Source organism: Sander lucioperca, chromosome 10 (assembly GCF_008315115.2).
Source record: "Sander lucioperca isolate FBNREF2018 chromosome 10, SLUC_FBN_1.2, whole genome shotgun sequence".
NCBI classification, from domain to species: Eukaryota; Metazoa; Chordata; class Actinopteri; order Perciformes; family Percidae; genus Sander; species Sander lucioperca.
In genome coordinates, this window is record NC_050182.1 from 12,087,132 (window position 1) to 12,111,614 (window position 24,483).

A 24,483-nucleotide genomic window follows, 5' to 3' on the forward strand; every position below is an offset into this window, starting at 1 on the left:
TGAGCTCTTTTTAGTTGCACGTGTGCTGCAGCCAACAACAGAATCACTGCTCCAATGAGGAAAACAATGAATTGATTTATGTCCTCTTTTTCTTTTCTTTTTGTGCAGAAGCCACAAGAAAAGACAACGAGCTGCGAGAGGCCAGCAAATGACAGAAAGAGAAAATTCATTAAGTCCGACCTGGCTCTGGACACTGAAGGTAGGCAGAGGGCAGAGGGAGAAGTTAATTTCACGGCTCCTAAACATTTAGCAAAATTCAATTGGTTTGTGGCCACCTGCGCTGCTAACTACAGAATCTCAATTACAACACAGCGGCCTGTGATGATTCTCACAAGCCTCTGTCAGTGGTCAGAGACACAAATTGACTTGTTATTAGCTGCACACGTGCCCACTGAGCTCCAATGGCTCTAACGACATATCAGTCCCGCCGTAATGAAGTCATTTGTTTCTGATGCTCCTCCAGGGCTTTGGCTGTGTTTTTTAACCGCCTTCAAGCCCTGTTCTCTGCTTCGGTTCCCCCCTTTCAGAGCTCTTCCAGGACCTCAGTCAGCTGCAGGAGACTTGGCTGGCAGAAGGTGAGTGTTTTAAATCTCGGGCAAAGAAAGGAGGAGAGATGGGTAAAAAATGAATAGGTTGTGAGGGGGGAGAAAAAAGCTGCCTGGAGTTACAAGCCTAGCGTCGCAGTCCAATTAAAAGCCTGTGTGGAAGAGGCACCTTGTGTGTCATGCATACATTAGAGACTGTGAGCGAGGGGTCTTGAGGGAGACAGAGGAGGCTCTACCCAGAGAGTGTCATCACAAATTACCAGGAGAAGGCTCTCCGACGCTCACTGTCTCTTCTGCTTTTGGCAGGAGCTAACACGCTGCACGCCAGCAGCCGCCACCACCTCCACCTCCACCAGAGCTCTGCTGTAACCAGCTCTCTCTCTCTCTCTCTCTCTCTCTCTCATCTGCTCTCTCTCTCTCTCTCTCTCTCTCTCTCTCTCTCTCTCTCTCTCTCTCTCTCTCTCATTGCTTCCTCTCAGCACACCTCTCTATCTTCTCCAGCTGTACCATCACCTTGTCTTCTTCAATTTCATTTCTTGGTGGCAAAAAAAAAGAATGGATCTATAATTTTTCTTATAATCGCAGACTTTTTCAAACACCAGAATCAGTCTCTCAAAGCGACGATTGATTTAAAAAAAAAATATTTATCCATTTCTTTGCTTTTTTTATATATTTTTTTCTCTAATGGCAAGACTTGCTCATTGTGGTCTAACTGAGACGTGATGCTTCAGGATTTAAGTGCGAGTGTCCTCTTTCCACCGTGTCTGCAGCACCGAAGTTTTGGTTAGTGGTGAATATTGTTCATCTTATTTTAACTTTGAATTGCTTTGATGTGCATGTGCATGTTCCACTCTTCTTTGCCTGACTTTTGTATTTGCATCTCACTAAGATGCAACTCGCTTTGAATATTGCATGTAACCTTGAAAGTTTGTCAGTAGAGTGCAATTTTACAGTGAAAAGTAGAACGTTTTCAGCGTTATTGGAAGTAGTTTTTGATTTGAAATTCAGACAGATTGTAAAGTTGTATAGTGTGAAAACACATAATTGCTTGTAAAAGGTGATTTTAAACTAGTTTTTGCATGTATAAAAATCGGAAAAGTAAAACCAGAATTTCCTCTGCCAACCAAAGCACTGGTGTAAAAATTATGGGTTTTTTTTGTAATTTACAGTAGTAACACAATAATTATTTTTTTACATTGTACTGCTGTGAACATACAGCGTTATAAGAATTAAATGATCTAACTATTAAATACTAAATGTTAAAAATATGTTTTAAGTTCAAGTGAAAAATGCTTTTGAAAAATCAGTTTTAATGTGTAAAATTAATGTTTGGCTTATTTTTGAGTCCTTTAATTGAAATTTGGATAATTAGAAATTATGAGATTAGATCGACATCTACTGTAAAAAGGCACAAATATGAGCCTTTGTTTATATTATACTGTTTTATTTGTGTAAATAGTCATTTAGAATTAGTGATTCTAGTTTTTCAGCCATAGCATTGCAGCAATAAAATGCCAACCTCTAAAAGGCCAGTATCTGTTTTAACACATAGTCAGTGCTCAGGGTGTAAAGCCATAATTCTAGTTGTAAAGTAGAACCCTTAAGTGAACAGTATAATTGAATCATCTTCAATACTTTTAAAAAAAAATTTAAATAAGGATTGAGTCGTAATACATCCCCTAGAAAGGTGTCTAAAGAAATTTTAGCTTGTACCTTCACACAGGTGAATAAGACTCTCAATCATTTATAGGCTCCATCTATTCTTTAACACATTTGAAAATGCTCGCAGTGCAATCCAAAGCTTTTAAAAAATGGAAAGTATGCTTTGAAACAGATATTGGAGTAGTTGAGCCGAATCTGAGCAGCAGTTAGATTATGAGGCGGCGCGCGCACACCGCAGGGCGTGTAAAAAGAATAAGACACGATTTTAATATTTCAGTATCCAAAGTGAGAAAAGAGAGGGCGGCTGATAAGAGGTATTACTGTTAAAGATTACAGTTCTGCCTGTCATGGATCAATGTGATGATGGACGCTTCAAGATTGTAGATTTAATGAATGACTTCCTGTCCATTAAGATGAAAAGGAATACCTTCCCATTTCTAAGATTTATTAGTTCAGGTAATTGGAACAAGAGGAGGAATTAGGAGAGACGGACTGAATTTCCGACTCAAAGACCGAGAGGTTAAGGGTGTTCGTCAGCTGACAGCCGTATGTTTGACCCCCACAAACCACTTCTGCCCTCCACCTCCACCCAAGTTTTTTTTTTAGACTTCCCTTTTCGTGCCAGGAGAAAAAAAAGTCTCATTCTTTAGAAATTTCTCTACTTTTGCTTACGCAGTGATGTCTCTGGTGCTGACAGCATAATTTGTCTTTGGAATCAGCGCAGGCAAAATGTTAGATTTGTTTGAAACTCAACCTCGCACACACAGCTGTGTGAGATTTATGGAACGCCTCCGATATTCTCTCTTGCTTCTCCCGTTTTTATCCTTGATCATTTTCCTCCCTTCTGTACTTTTCCCTCTCTTTTTTGTTCTGTTTTGTGAATGACGGCAGATTTCCAGCTCTGCCCTTCTCTCCAGGAGTTTGTTGCAGAGATCAGCTGGCTCATTCACAGACTTAGGCCGGTGACTCATCCATCCTGTTCGTCCTTTTTGGACACAGGAACACTGCTGCCTTCTTCTTCTTTTTTTTGTCTTTTGTGTCTCATCTCGTCTCTCTTTGTCCCTTTCCAAGTTAGGTTCTGTGAAGTTTGTTTGTGTTGTAATCATGAGACGGGAGCTGTTTTCTGGGTTCCACCCTTGTTTCCATATTTTTCATTTTTGTGTTTGGCAGATTTGGATGTTGTGGTTTTGCCTACTGAAGAGAAAAGGGAAAAAAAAGATTAAAAGTCAAAGCATTGAGGCTTTTAGAAGTATGAGTATGATTTATAATGTACGGTCTTTCATAGGTCTTTATATCTGTTTTTCGGTTAATATATTATTCAAATGTTCACGTCATAGCCCTTTAAGAAAGCATACAACAAAGTGGAGTAAAACAACAGAGTTGTTTTCCAAAACAGGAATTCAACCAGGCTAAAATGCGAGTTGTATTTAAAAGAATTGCAAACGATAGACTGTTGATAACTTTACCCGCTTGACATTGTTGGAAAAATATGGAGCAATTTCGCCTCTTGATCTGTTGATTGTTTACTCTCTCTTTAATTCACACCTCTGGCAAGACAAAAACCCATCCCTAATCATATCAAGAGTGACAAAAATGGAAAATCAGGGATTTTTTTCAAGATCTTTCGACATGTCGAAACATGCTACTAAACCTGTGATAATGAGGATCCACCTCATTGTGTGTATAAATAGACGTGCTAATGACACATTTAAATCTCCTTTTGCCTTTCGACCAGAGAGAGGGACGAACTTGAGGGACATGGAGAACTGTCACTGAGTGTAAATATGTGTGATATAAATATGTGCATGCTTAATTGGAGCCTGAGCGGAGCAGGCTTCATTATTTTAGCATTAGCCTGAGTGCAGGGGCGTTTGAAGCGCAGGTGAAGCATTGGAAGGTCTGGAACAGACCTAACTCAGTAGGTACAGGTGGATTCACCAGTAGGGAAGAAGCCAATTAGATACTGTTAACAATGGGTGTTTGGCTGCTGGCAAGGAGTGAGAGCCGAGGCTGCGGAGCAGTCAATGGACAAGGCGACCTCAGGAAGTGGATTTAGGAAGTAGATGGTCGACTAAAGCAAAATGTGAAATCCCTCGCGGCCTGGAGTTTGTTGGAAAATATGGTTAATTGTACAACTTCTTTTGTAAATCATGTAAAACATATTGTTCATAACATTTCAAGGTTATTTTGTACGTTGATATTGTCAGATCTGTAATTTTGGTGTATTTCCTGGTTGCTCACAGGTCATTGTTTTCTAATATCAAGCCATAGAAGTCTAATTTTATTAAAAAATAAGAGAGAAAATCTGAATCTGGTGTCTAATTTTCAATAAGAATCAACCTGTTTTAAACAACAATTTAGATTGAGAGTGTCTGTGTGTTGATACAAGACCATTAAGGCAGATTGTTGCAATAGAATAAAGAAATATTCTTTGAGATTTAATTTAATACAATGTTAAGCCAGCATTGACGAGAAGCCCTAAAAGTGTTCAGAAAAAAGTCAGTTAGAACAATTACAACTGGACAGTCTTCCTCTGCGGATGAAGGTTGTGTAACACGATACGAAAGCACCAGAATTACTACTGAACGGGCTTTGTGATTGACTTTTGCGATGGTTTTGGCTGGTAAAATCTCATTTGATTCATGATTTTTTGTTAAAGTGATTTTTTTTTTCTGAAAGGAAAAAGCATAATTGTATTTTTCACTTTGACAAAAATAAGACTTCTAGGATTTAATAATAGACACAAATTACTTCATCAGATAAAGATTATTCTGTCACGACCCAGAGGCTGTTGAAGCATATAAAACCTTATCGTACTTTTTTTTTTTTTAAATAAAGAAAACATGGGCGCCAAGAAAAAAAAAAGTACTCCTTGCCCTGATTTCCTGTAGAACATATTTTCCGCAGCTGTGTTCTTTAACCGACAGCAGAGGCAAACAATACTGGGATAAGCCAACCTACTATCCCAGGAGGAGGGTATTGGGCTGTACAGAGCTGTGATCAATGCTGCGTTGTCCATCAACATCAGAAACAATCATTCCCTTTCTTCTTCTCTGCTCGTGTCTTTAGCTCAAGTTCCCGACAATGACGAGCAGTTTGTTCCAGACTTCCAGACTGAAAACTGTGAGTAAGAGACCACGTCGCTTTTGTGTCTCTGTGTGTTTGTGTGCATGCGTTAGAGCTCGTGTGCTTGTATGCGTGTGAACATCTGTAGTGTTTTTTTTTTGTTTTTTTCACTCGACTGGTGTGTTTGTACTCGGGGAGAGTGCATGTGGTGGTGTGTGTTTTTCCGTGTCTCTCGGTAACCTCACCTTTGCTCGCACAAGTGCTTTCTGGAGAGCTGCAGGAGTCTTGCAGGTCTGCAGACAGGTGCATGGGTAGGGGGGGTGTCTCCCTCTCTCTCTCCCTCTCTCTCAATATATATATATATATATATCTGTCTCTCCGTTACCTCTGTTGCCCATGTACCTCTCACCACTGCTGAGATATTATTGCACTGTTATTTATTTGCATAAACATCAGAATATTGTGGTAGATTTTTTTTTAGGGGGTTGAAGTGATATTTTTAACTCCAGGTAGGACAAACCGCTGTCAATTGATGGCTGTTTTGAATTTTTTTTAGAATAAAACCGTGCTGCTACATGACCTTTCCTCAAAGTGCTTTTTGTGCAAACCATCCAGCGTGGTTAGATTTTCTAAATCCAGCAGTTTAATATTAGTAAATACAACATGTATCCTTTTCAGTTGAAGGCTTGTTTGGCCTCCTGGTATACAGCATGATACTTTTATTTCCTCCTTTCTCTATTTTTTTCCTGAAATATAACAAACACAGTTTCTAAGAATACTCCCTAAGAGTTTGATAAAAAAAATATAAACATATATGGCCAGATTTTACACTCGCAGTGATAAAGAATGAGGTAGTTAGTCGTTCTTTACCTGGTTGTGCTTGGTGATTGCACACGGTGACTGGTGACTTGGCACGGCCCACTTTTAGTGGAAGTAGTGCCAAGGTGGGGACAGAAATGGAGTGAGTGGAGCTCAGTGGGACCCGGAGCGAGCACATGTCTTTCAGATGAGCCAAAACGCCCATGAAACTGTGAGAAAAGACACAAAACAAGTCTTCCCTATGTCCTCAACACTCTTTAACCTGGAAACAAAGTTGGACAAAATGCAGAAGTGAGGAACTAGAACAAAGAGAAACATATGGTATTTGCATCGCCGACCTTTTAGTTTTACAGTAGATCGTAAGATTTTGAAAACATTTGATTAAGCAGGAATGGGTCTGACATTAAGCTAGATCACAGACCTTCTAACCCCTTGTGAGCCAGATCACAGCCCAAGATCCTCAGCAGGTTCCTGTTTGTTGCCTAGAGTAGATTAAAAACCAGAGGGGGGGGTTCTATGCTTTCTCTCTCTCTCTTTTTAACAACAATTCTCAGACTGACGTGAACAGTATTGTCTTTTTAAACACTTTAAACACAAGAAAAGTCTTGCACCTGTGATACAGACTTTATGCACGCCTTCAAACGTCTTACCCGGATTTTGTTGAATATTCCTAATGAATTTATTTATTTAGCGCTATTTTTGCTCCATAGAATGACACAATTAATCCTCATCCTCCTTTATGTCCTTGAAATATTTTGCCCTCCCAAATCCTTTCCATTCATCTGGCTTGGTTTTGTATTTTAACCACAACAGTAAACTAAGAAACCTGACCTTTGGGTGTGAATAAGCTTACCCTAAAATCCAAGATGGAGGAGCGGCGTGGTGTACAGTAGAGAGAACCAGAGGTCACCGAGACTGTCCCGTTGTCCTTCAGAGGTAGCCAGGGTGGGTGGCCACGGTGGCAGGAGACTGCTGACCATCTGAATTGTCCTGTTGGCAAACCAGCAGCAGACTGGAGAGGCACTAACAGATGGCGGGAGGGTGAGGGCACCGTGGTTGGGCGCTCGAGCAGGCATCCCAGCCGGCAGCTCTCCCATATGGGTTTCACCGAGCCGAGAGATGGAGTGGCGGACTGTGAGGTAGAGACAGAGATGAAGATGGAAAGAGATATAGCTAGAAGGTGTAAGATTAAGGAGAGACAGCAAGTACGGTTGGAAGTAATTACCTGTAGGGAATCTCATTACTGCAACAAAGCAGCTTTGATGTGTACAGGATAAGCCTGGCAATATACTATATTCTCCTTATTGTCAACAAATCTCATCAAAAGACAAACAGGAAACGGACGCAAACTAGCATGCAGTTTGCCCCTATTCCAGAATGTTAACTCGTGCAGCCTGACCCTGATACAGCAGGTCTGGCAATGAAAGACTAGTGTTAATTGTAAATGCTGAAAAATGTCTGTGATAGTAGCATAGTTAGCATTAGCCAGAAAGTTGTTAGCCTGATTGTTTGTCAGCTAGTTTTCTATCTCAGCTAGCTAATTGGTAGCATTAGCAAAATAAACAACTAGTGTACCAACCATATTATGTTTTTATGGTAAAAACTTCTGACAGGAGTTAATGAATTGCAGAATCTAATTTTTAGGAAACTGAATCCGAATGTTTGCCCTAATTCTCTCTTGTCTATTTGTACTATATTTGTTTACTTACTCCATTTTGAATAAGCTGCTTTTTATTTTTCCGTAAATTGATTTTTACACTAGTAGTTTCACGTCTGCTTCAATGAAATTAAAAGAAATAGTAAAGCAACAGTATTTTTACATTTTTTATACACTGTTCAGTTGACTAGAATGAGAATAAAAGGTGGAAACAGAAGAAAAAAAATTGAAGGAGACAGGGAGAAAGTGTTGAGGAATTCCGTAGGTTCAAAGATTGTATCAGAAAGGCAGGTTGGAAATTCCTTACCCTGAGTGTTATTTTATATTTTCATGGCCTCAGATTTATCACCTCTCAAGAAGCTATGGCAGTTTGTCTCAATGTCGACTTCGCACTCTCCATCCGTGCAGCACAGAAGCAGCATGTGAGCAACCTCGAAGCGAAAGTGTCCTCAGGCTGAAAGAGGAGAAGGAACATTTTCTTTGTCTCAAACTCCAACACAGATGCTTACCATTAGCATAACTTAGCAGGGAACGAAGGAGTAGAGGAGGTGTAAAATGAGGCCACACGTTACCAGCAGATCTGAGCCTCCATCATTTAACAGCAAAGGCGAGCACCTACAGTAGGTGAAAATGGAATGGAAGGTTTTTTCGCTGTTGCCAAAAGACCTGTATTTTTTTATGAATGGACTGGAGAAATATCTGGCAAACATAGACTCTGGTTCTGCCAAAACACACCATTTGTACCTGAGAATACACAACGTTTGGGGCCAAGAGTTCTTTGATAAATGTACCAAAAGGATTGCCAGAAAAATGGCAGTTAAAATCAAATTATTAGAACTAAGTTTTGTAAGCAAATGTTAGAAGATTAAACAAATCTTGGACCCTAAATCTTTCCTTACATGTATGACAAAGCTAAAACAAAGAATTGTTTTTCAGATTTTTATTAAATCTTTACTCCAAAGACCAAAGAAAATTGCAGAATATTTGAGTTAATGGCACAGAAGAAACAAAAGCAAAAAAAAAACATTTGCATTCAAAATAGACCCAGTAATTGTTTTAACTGCCTCTACTTTTAAACACCCTACCATCTTGGTTAATCAATATGTAGATAATGAGAGCAATCAAGCAGTGATGGGCATGACATTCTGGACTAAAAAGGAAGTCTCTGTTTTAGTCAGAGGCAATACCCTCGCTATTGATTTGTGTACCTTGGCACCCCACTGACGAAATCTATAGTGACATTTCCATTTCTAATTTAAGGCCCTTTGCTGCAGCACACACAGAGCTATTGTTAATAACTGATGTGACGCATAAAGTTGAACGCAGCATTTTTATGGACAGGTGTAAATTGAATGAAGTGATGTGGCTTGAGTGTTGAACGAAGAAAATAAATGTAGTCTAGCATGAGGTGATCTGCAAGCCAGAAGCTAGGGGGAGTTGTCCTGAACTCAGAAAACAAAACAAATGGATGTTTATTGTAGTAGGTGAATATAGTGACACTGATTGTGATTTCGACTTTCAAAACTAAGATATTGTTTTGACTCTGCAAGCCGTTAACGAGACTCTGCCATGCCAGCGTCGTCAAAGGTCTCCCCTCAGGAAGTGTCTCTTTGACCTGCGATCGATGACCCGGAAAGGTCAGGCCCCCAGCGAGGGCTGCGAACAACCCCGGGGCTTTGTCATGCCGGGCCCGTGTGGCCCGTCCCCCAGGGGCTCGGCTGTGCGTCAGATGGGGGTGTTGGCAGATCGACCCCTGCTCGTACGGCAGCTGTCAGTCAGCCAAGGAAAAACTCCCCAAAACATCCTCCTCCCTCATCTCCTTGCAGCCGTAGAGACCGTCGGGCCTCTAGGTGTATTTAAAAGAAAAATACTCCCAAACCACAGATTTGAGTCTTTTGGGTCATCAAATGTCTAGATGTTTGTGCTTTCGTTGAACCAGGAGTTGATGGATTTCCTTTTCCCATTCATAATTTCAGGTTGTTTTGTTTTAACTCGGGCCGTCTCTTAGCCTGAAAACGTAGGTCAAAAATCATTCCCCTCAACTGTGGGATGCTGTGGGGCGGCCTCACCGCTGCTTTGTGTGCAGTCGCGGTGAGATGGCGATCGGCGGGGCAACCCGAGCCTGACTTCATTCTGACTAACTGGGTTTTCGTCAGAAGCGCAGCCAATTGGATTAGCGTTGATCATGACTTGAGATGATGGCATGTTAATCAGGACTGATCAGGCACTTAACAGCCTCTCAGATGCACCAGGCTCACTGTGGGGCCATAGGTAGAGAGCGCAGACCCCCCCCACCCCCTTCAGATCAATGAGCCCTTTTGTTGTCGTCTGGAACGTATTGACAGCCAGCTGAAAGCAGATAAAGCATTTATAGCAGCGCACCGCACACCCAGTTTTATGATTGTCATATTTCACTAACAGAGTCCATGTCAGGAAAAAGACGAACAAATGAGATTTGAAGTGAGTTGTTTGTGTAAGTGATGTCAAAGAGATGTCAAATCTGTTGGTGGACGGATGCTTTGAAAAGCCTTATCTATCATGAATTCTCTTAATCAGTGATGGCCTGGTATTGGCCTGATATATCTGTACTGCGATACGGCTGTTTTCCAATGTGGGGAAAGCTACTGCATGTGGCCCATACTGTAGTACACAGAAGAAGGGTTGGACAGCTTTGTCCGTTTGTGAAATACTGTCTAATGGACTGTCACATCATCCACTACAGGTACATAAAGCTAGTGATTTAAACCAAAAGCAAAATGTATTAATTTGATTGTTTTTAGTAATGTTTTTTTTTATAAATGATTTGCAGGATGTGACGTAAATGAGGATAGAGGTGGTGGCTCAACCTGCCATAAACGGCTGCTAATTCTAAAAGTTAAAAATGAATAAAGTTATTTGAGTGAATTTCAGTCCAATGATAGTATAAATGCTTTTTCAGGGGCTTATTTACCCTGCCTAAAATAATATTCTGCTTAAAAACTTAAAAACTGAGCACTGAAAAAAAAAAAAACTCATCTGCACCTTCATTACAAAATATAATTTGCACCTGCTCTCAAAACCCCCATTATTTGATACCTTACAGTAACAAGTTGCTCTTTGATAGGGAGGTGGTTTATTGTCATTCAGTATCTGAATTAGTTTTTCTCCATTTTTCTCCCTTTCTCCTGGTGTGTAGTGGCTTTCCACGGACTGCAGCTGAAGATCAAGAGGGAGCTGCACAGCCCGTGTTCAGAGCTGAGCTCCAACTGTAGTCAGGAACGGCCCTTCAAACTCCGGTATGGAGAGAAGTGCCCGTACAATGTCAGGTGGGCACCGCATGGCACCTAAACATACTTCCAGAAGACTTTAAATATCCCCCTGAAAGACAACTCTTTGACAATTTTAAATTGGCAACATTAAAAAGAAGTACAGCCACTATTTGTTATTTGGTTCCACATTGTGCTCTTAATCAGCAACAAGAGCGTTATTGTAAAATGGCGAAACTTGTACAAAAACTAAATATATTTGAGTATTTAAGATAGTGCACCGGTCTTGAAAATGATGACATTTTTTATATTTTACACTTTGACTGAGCATCAGTTTATTTTAGCCATGTTGAATATTGAACTTCCGTTGTTGTTCTATTCATTTTCAATTGTTCGGTTCTATATTATATTAATGTTTTTTTTAGGGCTGTCAATCGATTAAAAAATGTAATTGAATTAATTACAGACTCTGTAATTAATTAATCTAAATTAATCGCATACATAATTAACGGTGCCTGAACCGATACTTTCTAATAAAGTTAAAGAAACAGAAAAAAAAAGAAAGGTACTAAACAACAGTTGGCGACATTAAAGAACTTGTTTATTGCTAAGGCCATATGGTCAAAATTAAATGATTTAATAATAATGTAATAACTATAACAATAACTTATTTCACTAGTAAATTGCTGTTGAACGACAAAAACAACCAACAGATGGGAAAGGACATTTAACAATAACTTCGAATGCACCACGAGGCTGTAAATTACCAGTTTCATTGAACGCACCATCTGTGTTTTTCCAACGTCGGCAGCTGCAGATTGTTACATACATCCCGGTGTTGAATACTCTACAGTGAAATACAGACAAACTTTACACCGTTTAGCGTTAGCTGTCAGCATTTTAACCGTTTTTAATCCAGCTACTAGCTAGCGGTAGGCTAACGTTAGCTGCTGTTGAGTATAGTGTTAACTAGCGTCACGTGCAGCGATGTTTCTGTTGCCTGTATCGTCTGTTTCAGAGCATCAGAGAGAAGTGCAGGCATATCAGTGGCACCAGATTTCGGTACCCAACCCTATTCAGGAAGAAGATTTGTATAAGTAAATGTTCCAATCAATGATCCAGGCAGCACATTATCGTCTCCCTCCTTCATTTTACAGTCCAATGGTGGCTAGAACCATAGACATATATAGAGCTCTATGGCTAGAACGGCTCCGGATTAAACGTCAATATGGAATGGATTAATCTGCGTTATTTTTTTCTCAGATTAATTAATCGAAATTAACGCGTTATTTTTTGACTGCCCTAGTTTTTTTTTTGTTTTTTTTTATCGCAAAAGGACTTTTCAAACACTTCCTAAACATTTCAAATTAGATGTACCACACGTAGAGTGTTTTGTTTTAGCTTCAAATGAACTGATTTGATCTGTAATACATGACATTCATTTTACTTGCATGCTGGTATAATGACCTTGTATGCAGAGAGAAATGCTTTCACAAGTGATGAATCATATTCGTGATTCATTTGCTCACCTGGTGACAAGAAATGCAAAATCCAACATTTGGCAGAGCTTGCTTTACATAAAAATCTCCACAGTCTATGCCAAGAGGTGGTGTGACGTTCCTTAATATGTCCATTGGAACAAGTCAGCATGCGTCTGAGCTAACATTTGATTTAAAATGGACACTGTGGAAGAACAAATGTGTGGCAAACAAAAGAGGTTTAAAATAATGTGGAGAATATAGGACATTTTTACCAAACTCAAAATAAATTTAACATGATGTTAACCATTCACTTAGATTTATCTGCCTTTTGTTTGACAGTTTGAGAATTCAAAGATATGTGTCTCTGACATGGTGCCCTTAAGTATTGTAAAGTAACAAAATAAGATGCAATTGCCTCAAAAACAATGAAAGAAGCAATATCTTTTTTAAACTCCCTCTCTATTTGTTCTTTCATTTCTCAAATATCTTACTTTTCATCTGTAGTATCTTCCATATTTACATCACCTAAAGCATATCAAAAACAGAATCTGCTGCATAAGTGTATGGACAAAGCCTTATTTCAACTCATGTAAGCACATGATGAATTGTGTAATTAACAAATGCTCCACCATCATGAGAGCTCACATATTCAGTATGGACATCTGCAGAGAGAATCAAACCAACAAACACTGGCAGTGCTCGAAGCATATGTGACTTTTGTCTTCTGTTTGCCACAGTGCCTATGAGCAGAAGCAGCCTGCAGGAATGAAGCCCTCCAGCCCAGTGACGCCCCCCTGTAGCACCCCTGTGTCCCCCCTCCATCATGCCTCACCCACGGCAGCCCCGACACCCAAACCAGACAGGACCTACGCCCACATACCGGCCTCGCAGCCGCTCCCTGACAACGCCTACTCTATGGACCACAGGTACTGCAGCCCCGCAGCCTTTTACATTTACATCTTATTTACATCTGGGGCTTTTAGCTCAGAACTGAATATATTATGATGTAGAGTTTTAGTCACAGTAGAATCTCATTGGTCGAGAGAATGTTTAGTAGGAGGAGCCAAGAAACTGCAGCAAATGTTATCTAACGGCTAAATCTGAATGACAAAGATGTAACTCTATATGCTGGAAAATGAATGGCAATACCACTGTCTTAGAGTGTCAGCAAGCTACTGGAGCTTTCTTATTTAGATAACTTAGAATGGATAGACTGCTCTTTTACTGTTGCTTGAAGTTTATAGGATGTACAACTGTGGTGTGCTGTGGTAGAAGTGGCTGTAAGGTTTGTAGCCCCAGTTTGCTGTAACCAGATTTTATTTTACAAGACTGGGCGGTACTTCTGATTAATATTTGGCCATTCATTTTACATATGTTAGTTTCTCTGTTCTCTTTTTTTCTTTTCTTTTTTTTTTACTTTTCATTCTTGACCTTTGCAAGCAGTGTATTCAACACAATTATCTAAGCTAACGAAGCTTTCAACTAAAACTTTAATCAGTTAGTCGATTGACAGAAAAATAATCAGCAACTATTATGATAATCGGTTAATAATAAAAGTCACATGTCAAATTTCAAATTCTGTAGTGGCACCTTTTTAATGCCGACATTTTCTGCTTATGTGATAGGAAAGTGAATATTTTGAGGTTTTGGACAAATAAACAATTTGAAGATGTCAAGGAGCACTTTCTGACTTATAGATCAAAAGATTCATCAAATAATCAAGAAAATTGGTTGCAGCCCTGCTTTTAACCACCTCTCATAGCCATTCATTCATTCTTTAATGAAAGCTAGGAACTAGCCTTTGAGCAGCTGACATTATTTTCGTTACATATTGACTTATTTAAATGTGATAACTTAAATAATGTCATGTGATATGTATTATATTTTTCTAACTTGGCCTTCATTTCTTCTGCAAACAGGTTAAAAGTAAACAAAATGAAGCCCATGTCTCTTTGTGTCTGTCTAGTAATGAATCCACTGACTTTGTGGTTCTCCTCAGATTTCGACGTCAGCTCTCAGAGCCGTGCCACTCGTTCCCCTCCCCGCCGACCATGGCTCGGGACAGCCGGCCCATCTACCACAGGCAGATGTCAGAGCCCAACATCCCCTTCCCTCCTCAGGGCTTCAAGCAGGAGTATCCCGACCCCCTGTTCGAACACCCGGCCATGATGGGGGCGCCGCTACCCCACACGTACCCCGCCGGCATGATGATCAAACAGGAGCCGAGGGACTTCACCTACGACTCAGGTAAGAGATTTATAAAAAAAATAATAATAATAATAATAATTTAAAAAAAAAATAGTACTGTTGTGCTTGAACTACTCTGGTTAGTGAAAGGGTCATAAAGAGATAGCAGCCTTTTTTTTCCTGCCAGAGCGTTATCATCTCAGGAATGGGAGAAGACATGGGAGGAGGGGGTGGCGTTTATTGAGTTTGCCCATTATTAGGGCAGGGGATCTGGTTGGGCCGGGTGTCTGTGCCGGTCACCATTTCCTGTGGTGCTCTAATAGAAAAGAGGAAGGGGGGGAAGTGGGGGCTATGCCTGGTCACAATCCAAAATCCGCCCTCCCACGCTTGTCCACTCCCTTTAGTTAGGGAGTAAAGGGACCTAATCATCAGCCCTCTGCCTCTGTGGAGCCTGAGGCTACATCGGGACATGAATGAACATACGCCCGACTGCTGGGTTCATTCACAAGGCGGACAGAGTGGACCCAGGAGAGGCCGAGCTGGAGGAGAGTCTGTGTGACCAGTCAGGGAGAAAAGTAGCTTCTTCCCATGGCGATGACTTCTAGAAAAACACTGTGGGCCTCTTTCAGGTCTCTTTTACGCCAGACCTTTGCTTTCCTAATAGCAGCTCTGCAGTTTCTGTCGGAGAAAAGCCGAGAAACTGTTTGTGTCACTCTCCGGTTGCAAGTTTACTTTGCCATAGATGTGTTTATTGAGTTTCACGACCATGTGGCTTCTAGATAAAAAAAAAACATTTTTTTCTTGACAAACTCACTATCTGTAGCTACCAGGTTGTGGCCCATTAGCAGAAGTCTCAAGTCTCAAGATTATGGCTGCAACTAACAATCATTTTCCTTAATGATTTGTCTATTATTTCATTTTTTTTTTAATCAATTATTTTGTCTGAAAAGGCAAAAACATTCGTCTTTGTCCGACCAACAGTCTAAAACCAAAAGACATGTAATTCATAATGATATACAAATATAGAAAAGCTTACATTTAAAAAGTCATTTTTTGCTTGATAATTGGTTTAAACAGTGAACCAATGATGAAAATGGTTATCGATTAACTGTCTGACAATAGAACACTAGTCAGGATGTTAGATGAACATTTCACTGACTTACCGTACAAAAAGTGCAGCAGTAACATAAAGTTCAATTATTAGCTTATTGGCATTACAAGCATCCAGTAGTACACACCAGAAAGGCCAGAGTACATTATAAAGATTATAAATGAACAGAGAGGGAAGGAATATTTTGGTTTATAGTGGCCAAGTCTTGTGTCCACTACTGCGCTGTCCTGTATGTCCAAGATGGAGCATCAGAGTGAATTTATTAGCAGTCACAGTGGAGCATGTTGACTGGAGCAGGCCTGTTGGAAAGGATGGGAGGGGAGCTGGTAATTTCATTAGCAGCAATTTCCTCTACAAGCCCATTACTTTGATGAAGTTCAGAGAAATGTTTATGGGCCTAAATGAAGGGCCTCAGTCTGTTTATTGAATATTCACTTTGTAACCTGTTTGGCTGTTTTTTGATCATGAGCCATGATGAACCGTGATGTCTGTGATGTGGGAGGTTCGGACATTTACAGTAAATGGATGAGTCAATTTGGACAGTGTTGTAAAGCAAACTGGTGAATACAGGCTTCTCTTTTAGAGAATGATGTGATTAGACACGGGTAGTTAAACGATTTTAGGTACAAAATCTTTCAAATAAGATGATATTTTTGGTTTGAAAGCGATACAGAACCATGCTTATTTCTACAAAAGATCAGGGAATCTAGGTGAAAGTTTGATCTCTTGTTAAAAGTCCATGATGTTGACGAAGGAAAGAAAAAAGAAACAGATATGTTTAATAAGTCAAGATCCATATTAGAAAGGAACCTCCAATAGTTTGCAAGTCTTCTTTTAAAGCCCCTGAAAACGTGGCTTTGATAAATACGATAAATAATTAGAACTGAATGAGCAACAATCAAAGTAAAACAAAACATCTTTTGGTATTACTTATTATGACTTGAACACTAAAAAAAGTGTTTTTGAATGAATATATGTGATATATTTTTCCAATGAGCCCCGCCCACTCCAAACCAGTGGGAGGGGCTCTGAGAAAGAGAAAAAACTGATATCTTTCATGTGAAACAACCAAAAACGGTCTTCATTTTGTCAGAAAATAGTGTGTTAATGTAAGATCCAGAGAACCTGATTGAGAAAATAAGTTTTCAGGGCCTTTAAATCAAAAAACAACTGTTAGCTTACATGCTGCAGTGACACAATGTCCAGTAAACAAAAGTCAAAGACGCCTTCAGGTCCGTGTAGTTTTGGTCTAACAGAGAAGTGTGTAAAAGCTTCATGTTGACCCCTCGCATTATGAAAAAACTTACATCATGTCCGCTTGTGTTTTCACACAAGCGGCGTGTTTTTATTCGGTAGTAAATCTTCCTCTGAGTGGAGACGCTGGGAGCGAGTATTAGCAGGGTGATATAGTGAGCTCCCCTGTGGCTGGGAGCCATTCCTGGGGGGCAGATTCTTTAATCAGAGCCAGTGGTGCATTGAGTGAACAGGCTTTGACTGCTCTCAGATAACTGAGATAGTGTTCTTAATGCTGCCTTCGGGCCCTTTAACACCCACTCTCCCATTCTTGCCTGGCTTTCAGCAGAAGTGCCTAGCTGCCATTCTGTCTACTTACGGCAAGACGGCTATCTGGCTCACGCTAACAGGACTGAAGGTACCAACGATGATACGAGTGAATGTTGTGATTGTGCACTTTGGATTTATGCTGAATATTATATCAAGCGCTCCTTTTTTTCCTAATCTTTTTCCAGGTTGTATGTTTGACAAAGTGGCGAGGCATTTCTACGATGATACCTGCGTGGTGCCTGAAAAGGTTGAAGGTGAGTTCTCCCCGAGTGCACTGAATGCTTTTAAAATTGAAAACTGCTTGGTGCTCAGTTGTGTTGAAACACCATACAGTAATGGTGTGTTTGGTGACCTCTTAGGTGACATCAAGCAGGAGTCGGGCCTGTACCGCGAGGGCCCGTCGTATCAGCGCAGAGGCTCGCTGCAGCTCTGGCAGTTCCTGGTGGCTCTGCTGGACGACCCGTCCAACTCCCACTTCATCGCCTGGACCGGCCGCGGCATGGAGTTCAAACTCATCGAGCCAGAGGAGGTGAGAGAAAAACATTATTACATTTTATTTTTTATTATTATATTGAATTTCTATAGTATTAATAATCAATTTGATATTAAGCACCTTTTACGTAACCCAAGGACACGCAAAAAAACGAAATCAATAAAAATCGTATTCTTTTAATTTTTTTTATTTTTCACCACCACATTATATTTCACTATACATATTGTTTGTGACGAACACACGTTTGAATCCTTCACTGCATTGCCCAGACAGTTTAGTCCGTTGAGTCAATTGATGGAAAATTGGCAACAATTTCATCATTTATTCAAAGAAGTATGCCAAATATTTGCTTGTTACAGCTTATTAAAATGTGAGATTTGCTGCTTTTTCAGTTTTAAATCACTGTGAACTGAATGTCTTCAGGTATTGAGCTGTTGGCGTGATTAAAAAAGCCATCTGAAGATGTCGACCTCAGCTCAAAACGGTGAAAAATGGCCGAAGTCATGATGGCCATTTTTCACCGTTTTATAGACTGAAATATTGATGGATTAAATGTAAGATAATCAACAGATGAATTGATGAAAATAAGTTGCAGCTCTAGTTCAGTGTGTTACATTCATATCTGTGCCTGGTGGAAATGTGTATTTCCAGTGTGTCACAGCCAAATTTGCATACAGCATGTTAGCAAAATAAAAAAAAAACAGGTTGCGGCAAAATAAGACAATGTCGAAGGTCAACTTTTGAAGAGGAATGAATAATGTTCTCTGCTCTTAAAGTGGTAAAGTCAGGCCTGGATCTGCCATAGTAGTTTTTTTTTATTTACCTTAAACTCAACCACATTCATAGCAACTGACCCTTAAGGCCAGGGCCTGCTAAATATTTCACAGGACGTATTCCTAAAAATATAACCCATGTTGACGGTTGGGGCTTTTGAAATGGAAACAGAGGCTGGGTCTGTGTGCGCCCACATCACACACAGTGGGGCTCAGTCACTGCTGCTCACTGGGAGGATGGAGGAGGATGCAGGTTGCAGGCAGGGGAGGTGGGGGTGTAGAACGGAGGAGATATAGGGGTACCTGGCAGCGGTCCACACAGCCCGACAGAGTCTAGCGGCACTGGCCAGCTGCAGCTAACAGGGGGGCCCATTCATGCCATCAGGTGACCAAACCCAAACGCTTGCTTTGGGACACCGCAGACAAACGTTAGCTAGCGGCTTCTGCCTTTTCACCGGGCAGGTGTAGCATGCCAACACAGATTTTTTTTTTTTAGGGTGAAAGGGTCCTAGAAAAGCAGAGAACGATGAACAAAAGCAGACAGCGAGAAAGGGAAGAGAGAGAAAGAGTTAAAGCTGCAGAAGCGAAGCTGATGAGAGCACTGTGGGGCTGTGGGTTTGGACTGCGAGGCCGGGTGGTGGGCGGTCTGGTAGACAGGTGCTGTAACATCTGCTGCCTCCTCCGCTGGGTGTGTGACAAGCTCCTAATGAACACATCCCCGGTAAGGTCTGCTCAGGCTGGACACACTCTAATTACCGTTATTAGGATAATATGGATTAATAAGTTTGTTTTAACATTTCAGCTGCCGCAACGGTGTTTGTCAAGGAAATCAGGTCGACCGTGCGTGTTTGTGTTTGACACGTCTGCATTTTGGCCTCCTGCTTCTCTGTTCATGTTTACCGACTGCCTTTGTGTTGTTTATCTGTGCGGTACAAAGGTGGCACGTCGATGGGGGATACAGAAGAATCGACCAGCGATGAATTATGACAAGCTCAGCCGATCGTTGCGCTACTACTACGAGAAGGGAATCATGCAAAAGGTAAAAGAAATCTTCTATCGATTTATAGAATACATACCAACACCAAGATGTAAAGAACTACAATATTAAAGGAGATCCAAATCTCTGTTCAGCTTTGCTCAAAACTTTAAAAACTCACCGTTTTAAGATTAAGAAAGTTCGGAGTTCATTTACACAATAAGAGCTTGATTGATACCACCTTTGTTAAAGGAGGATGTGCTAATTCCCCTCCCCTAGGTAGCCTGTAGAAGGAGGTGCAGCGTCTCAAAAATGGTGAACCTCATGAAGATCAAGGCATTGAAACCTTGTTCCTGTGCACTTTATAGTTAAAGAAATGTCTTATTCAGAGCCCCTTTGTGTAATGGACATTCTGGGATGATTGGAGATATTTTTCTGGTCTTGGTTGTGTACTGTTTTTGCAGTTAGTGCACATAGTGCACAAAATCTACATACTTTTTTATACGAACAGGAAATGATACAATACTTCCATTCTGACGTCAATAAATCTGCAACTTTAAAATTTCACTGACAGTTAAACTTAACAAAGAGACAGCAAAATACTCTCCCAAAACTTCCTGAAGCTGTTTCACCACCACACACAATCAGTCTTCATTTTGTCCAGCTGGGAGCAGCGCCTCCATTTCCTTTTTGCAATGCATTGTGGGAGAATAGATCACATCAACAACATATTTTTTAATCCTTATTTAGTCACTTTTCCAGTGTGAACACACCAAGTATTCCAAACCTGCTTAGCGGTAGTATGTAGTGTGTTTTTGGGACACAGATGATGTTACTGATTATGTTAAACCTCAAGCCGCCTACACATGATAGGCGGGAAAACCGCTTTGTGCCGGCCATTTCATTGATTTCCTACGGGGAGAGCGGTGCCGCCCGATTATGCGCTGCGCTACCGCTCGGATTTGCCGCTTTGCGCTGTGCTCAAAGTTCAAATTATTTCAACTTTGACCTAGTTGTCGCTGACCTTTTGAAAGCGCAACCAATGAGATAACAGCATGTGTTTCCTTTAGGATTTTTTTTAGCAGTGGGGGCAGGTCTGTCTGAACAACAATTCCCCCCCAGCCCCGCCCCCAAATGTTTTACGTATGAAATGGAACTGACACTTCGCTGCGACACAAACAAATATATTTATTCACCTCTGTTCACACACAATGAGGCATATTTTCAGTTGTGATTGAACTGTATTTTTTGAGGAACTATAGGGCACTTAACATCTACAACAGGTCTACAAAATTAATTTTACAAGAAATTCTTCATAGGGAAACCAACACCCAAAGTATAGAATGAAATATTACACTGACTCACTTACCGTTTTCCAGATGTATGATATTAGGACGATGAGCTGACAGAACTGACAAGTTGAACGTCACCGCGGTGACGTTTTTGGTGGTGCTGTTCGTTTAATAGTCGACTCGGAAGAAAGCGAACGTTTTGACAATAAACTACATCAACACAACAGTATGTGGAGTTAAACTGGACGGGCCCAATAACCTCTGAATAGTTCTACTTGTGAAAATTGCAATGTGAGCGGCAGCCATGCATTATGTCGGCAGGATCATTTAAAAGGCAACCGCGTCTGCCCTATTTCTGTTACCGTGCGGTGGCGGCAGAAATTTTGCCATGGCGGGCCGCCACTACAAAATCAACATAGAGGAAACATTGAACAGCTGTCGTTACCTAGCAATGGGAAATAGCTTCCTTGCCACCCTTTATGACGAATACCTGTGCTCTCTGCGCTTTGCTCTGCACCCTACCTAGTGGTGCGCAGAGAGCAAATCACTTCATGTGTAGGCGGCTTCAGTGTGTGGAGCTAAAGAGTTATTTAGCAAACAGGCAAACTTAAATGGAATTTCTTGAAAGAAGGAACTCTTAAAAAGAAAGAAATCTGCCCAATGAGATTATGTCTGCCTCTAAGAGACCAAACCACCATGCTTTGGTCACCTCACGTAAACTATTTTACCTTCATCAGGGTGTCTGAGGCAGAGTACACTCTTTTTTTGTAGGTTGACTTAGAAATTAGCCCATGAATATTAAGAGATGGAAGATAGAAAAGATTTGAGTGATATTTTGAAAACTTGGGTTAAAAAAAGAGAGAATTTGTCGCCTTGTTTTGACAAATGTATATTCAACCTTTTTACCCACTGATAGGTTCAGATGAACGATTGTAGTTAGTCAGAAAAGATTGCATTTATATTTTTCTTCCTTTCTCTTGGCCATTTTTTTATCCACTAAGACTAAGGGTATTTTATAAATAGTAATTTTTAAGAAAAAGATGATGATATATTCTTGGTATCCAGGGTGATTTGTCGTGCTTTCAGTTTGATTGGCTCCTCACCTCGCTGTGTGTGCGTTCTCAAAGTTAGAAAAGTCCGAACCAAAATGTCTCATTTATTTTTCCCACCTCGTCCTGTCCGTTTCCGTCCAGGTGGCCGGCGAGAGATACGTCTACAAGTTTGTGTGCGACCCCGAGGCCTTGTTCTCCATGGCGTTTCCCGACAATCAGCGGCCGGTGCTGAAGACGGACATGGAGCGCCAGATCAACGAGGAGGACACGGTGCCGCTGTCGCACTTTGACGAAAACATGGCCTACGTACAGGAGGGGCCCTACTGCCCGCCGCACCCCTACAGCGAGGGCTATGTTTATTAACATCAGCCCACTCAAACACACACACACACACACACACACACACACACACACACACACACACCCCTCCACTCTACCCTCTCCCGCCTCTGCCGTCTACACACCTGAGACTGTCATGTCCTCTAATTCACAGCCGCTCCGGGAATAAGACTGAACACACACATGCAGCGGAGCTTCCCTTCTCTCTTTTTTTTTGCTCTTTCTGACATTCAAGCCGAACAGCGGGATGGAGAGTGCACTTTATGGACAGGAAGTGCGGTGTTAACCTGCCAGGGGCTAGCTATGTGGTTGGCTTTTTACCATTGTTTATGTTTGTACATTAATGTGGGAATCATTATGTTTTTTTTATTGTCATGATTTTGAGCATGTGGCGCCCTGGTGAGACAGGACTCAACGGCTAACTCATGGTCACCCAAGGACTGAATCTAAGACTTCATGCAAAAGAAACTCATCTACACACGTGCAGCGAAATCGAAGGATAATCGCTTCTGTTTCGACTGGTTTGTCCCTCAAAACTGCCATCCTGTACTTTCCACGCTCATTTAAAGTGAATACTGGCAACGTATTGTAACAATGCTTTTTAAGGTGAAGTGACATGATTATAGACTTGGGAAAAAGTAATGTGATAATAAAAGAGACATTTAGCGACCATCAGTGAGAACTGCCTCGCTGCCAGTTTGATCACAACACCTCTTGATCTCTGCCCCTCGTCCAATCAAACTGTAGATCTCATCATGTAGCTGTTTTTGCTGTAATGACATAAACCCGTGGATCATTCTCTCAACGGCTGAAAAACCTTGTGGGTTAGTAAAGTAAAGTAAAGACACAAGGATGCACCTCGAGTTGTGCAGATGAAAATACGACCTGTGTTTAGGATAATCAATAAAAGCTGCAGGCCGCTGTAAAATAACTCATCCACTGTAAACAGCAGTTTTCCTTTGTATTCTGAAACGCATCAAAGCAGCAGTCATTCCTTCCTCATTCAGGTGTTTTTCAATGAATAACAGGTGAACGTGTATGTACAGTTAAAGTGGACACAGCAACCAATCAATCAACACATTCAGAATATTATTTGCATCCCCAAAAATAAAAATAAAGACATGTTATTGGCTTAAACAATAAAAAAGCTTAAAAAAAAAGTAAAGTCAAACACTTCACTGATCTTCTAATCTCTGTTTTGTTCCAGGTCAACACAAGGTGTACATTTTGCTTTGCCATTGATGGGGTTGCTTTTTTTGGTAAAATAAAAAATAAAAAAAATATTTAGAGTTTTATAATGTGATTAAAAAAAACATTCATGTTATAACAAAGATTATGTTCCATTGTATAATCAGGTAAATGCACATTTTGTTGCTGCTTCAAGTTGTAAGTGTATTTTCTAGTCTCAAGAAAAAAGAAAGAAAACAAATGCGGCAGTTACGACCTGCTATTCTGGATTTCTTTTTTTTTTTTTTTTTTTTTTTTTATTTGTTTTTTTTTTGTTCAAATTGAGCATTAAAAAAGAATCTGGTCTGAGTTTTGTTTCTCGACGTTCACATGTTTGGGACGGGATCGGCAATAGGACAAACTTCTGTAATAAAATAGCTCTGAAAAACAGTTATCGCCACTTTTCAGATGTTTTACGTATTTAATCATTACATAAAGGTTTTGTTGTTAAGAACTGTAGTATTTCATGTCTTGCCAGTGTCATCTATTGCAATTCTGAGGTGATATTAACACTCAAACTTTACGTTTATCACTTCGTTCTTGGCTGAAAAGAGTTTTAGGTCATACATTTATATACTGTACGTGGAGTGTGTGTGTGTGTGTGTGTGTGTGTGTGTGTGTGTGTGTGTGTGTGTAAGACTAATAGATTATGGACTCTTGTCAATTTCCAGGTTGGAGAGAAAACTCCCAACCACAAAGCATTTAACCAAAGTGACACCTGAGGAAAAATCAATGGCTAATTTAAGACACCACTTTTTCATGTAGGTGAATTGTTTCTGCTCTTACAAGACTGGCAGTAATGAAAAAAAAAAACGTAACACTCCCTTTAAAGTTATTATTTCCTTCTGCAAAGTGTCACTATTGCTAAAAAAATCAATGACTAATTTAAGGAAGCATTGTTTAATTGCTTCCACTGATGGAAAAAATGAAAACGGATGTGTAAGTAATGAAAAAGCACTACTTGCCTTAATTTGTCAAAGCAGGTTACAAGCCAA

General features: G+C 40.5%; 1 protein-coding gene and 1 long non-coding RNA gene across 9 annotated transcripts in view; one reads left to right on the forward strand and one right to left on the reverse strand.

The window, feature by feature from the left end:
- Positions 1-23,566, forward strand: part of etv1 (ETS variant transcription factor 1) — a 25,520-nt gene extending 1,954 nt beyond the window's left edge. For 2 of the 8 annotated variants that reach the window (XM_031279530.1, XM_031279531.1), the window contains 12 exons: positions 109-199; positions 528-575; positions 1,238-1,328; positions 5,277-5,330; positions 10,925-11,054; positions 13,213-13,401; positions 14,475-14,722; positions 17,353-17,424; positions 17,522-17,590; positions 17,696-17,865; positions 19,540-19,641; positions 22,064-23,566. In XM_031279530.1, coding sequence (XP_031135390.1) covers positions 1,268-1,328; positions 5,277-5,330; positions 10,925-11,054; positions 13,213-13,401; positions 14,475-14,722; positions 17,353-17,424; positions 17,522-17,590; positions 17,696-17,865; positions 19,540-19,641; positions 22,064-22,285 — 1,317 coding nt within the window. In that variant the 5' untranslated portion in view covers positions 109-199; positions 528-575; positions 1,238-1,267 and the 3' untranslated portion in view covers positions 22,286-23,566. Of the gene's footprint in view, positions 1-108; positions 200-527; positions 576-690; positions 1,329-5,276; positions 5,331-10,924; positions 11,055-13,212; positions 13,402-14,474; positions 14,723-17,352; positions 17,425-17,521; positions 17,591-17,695; positions 17,866-19,539; positions 19,642-22,063 lie in introns of those variants that run through there. The other 6 variants (XM_031279527.1, XM_036006493.1, XM_031279526.1 and 3 more) reach the window with 5 other exon arrangements.
- On the reverse strand, positions 4,332-21,132 carry LOC116036090. The gene is made up of 4 exons (XR_004101532.1): positions 20,995-21,132; positions 19,270-19,274; positions 12,780-12,785; positions 4,332-4,342 (listed from the first exon to the last, which is right to left on the reverse strand). It is a non-coding gene; the product is annotated as an uncharacterized LOC116036090 (long non-coding RNA).
- Positions 23,567-24,483: the final 917 nt, after the last annotated feature.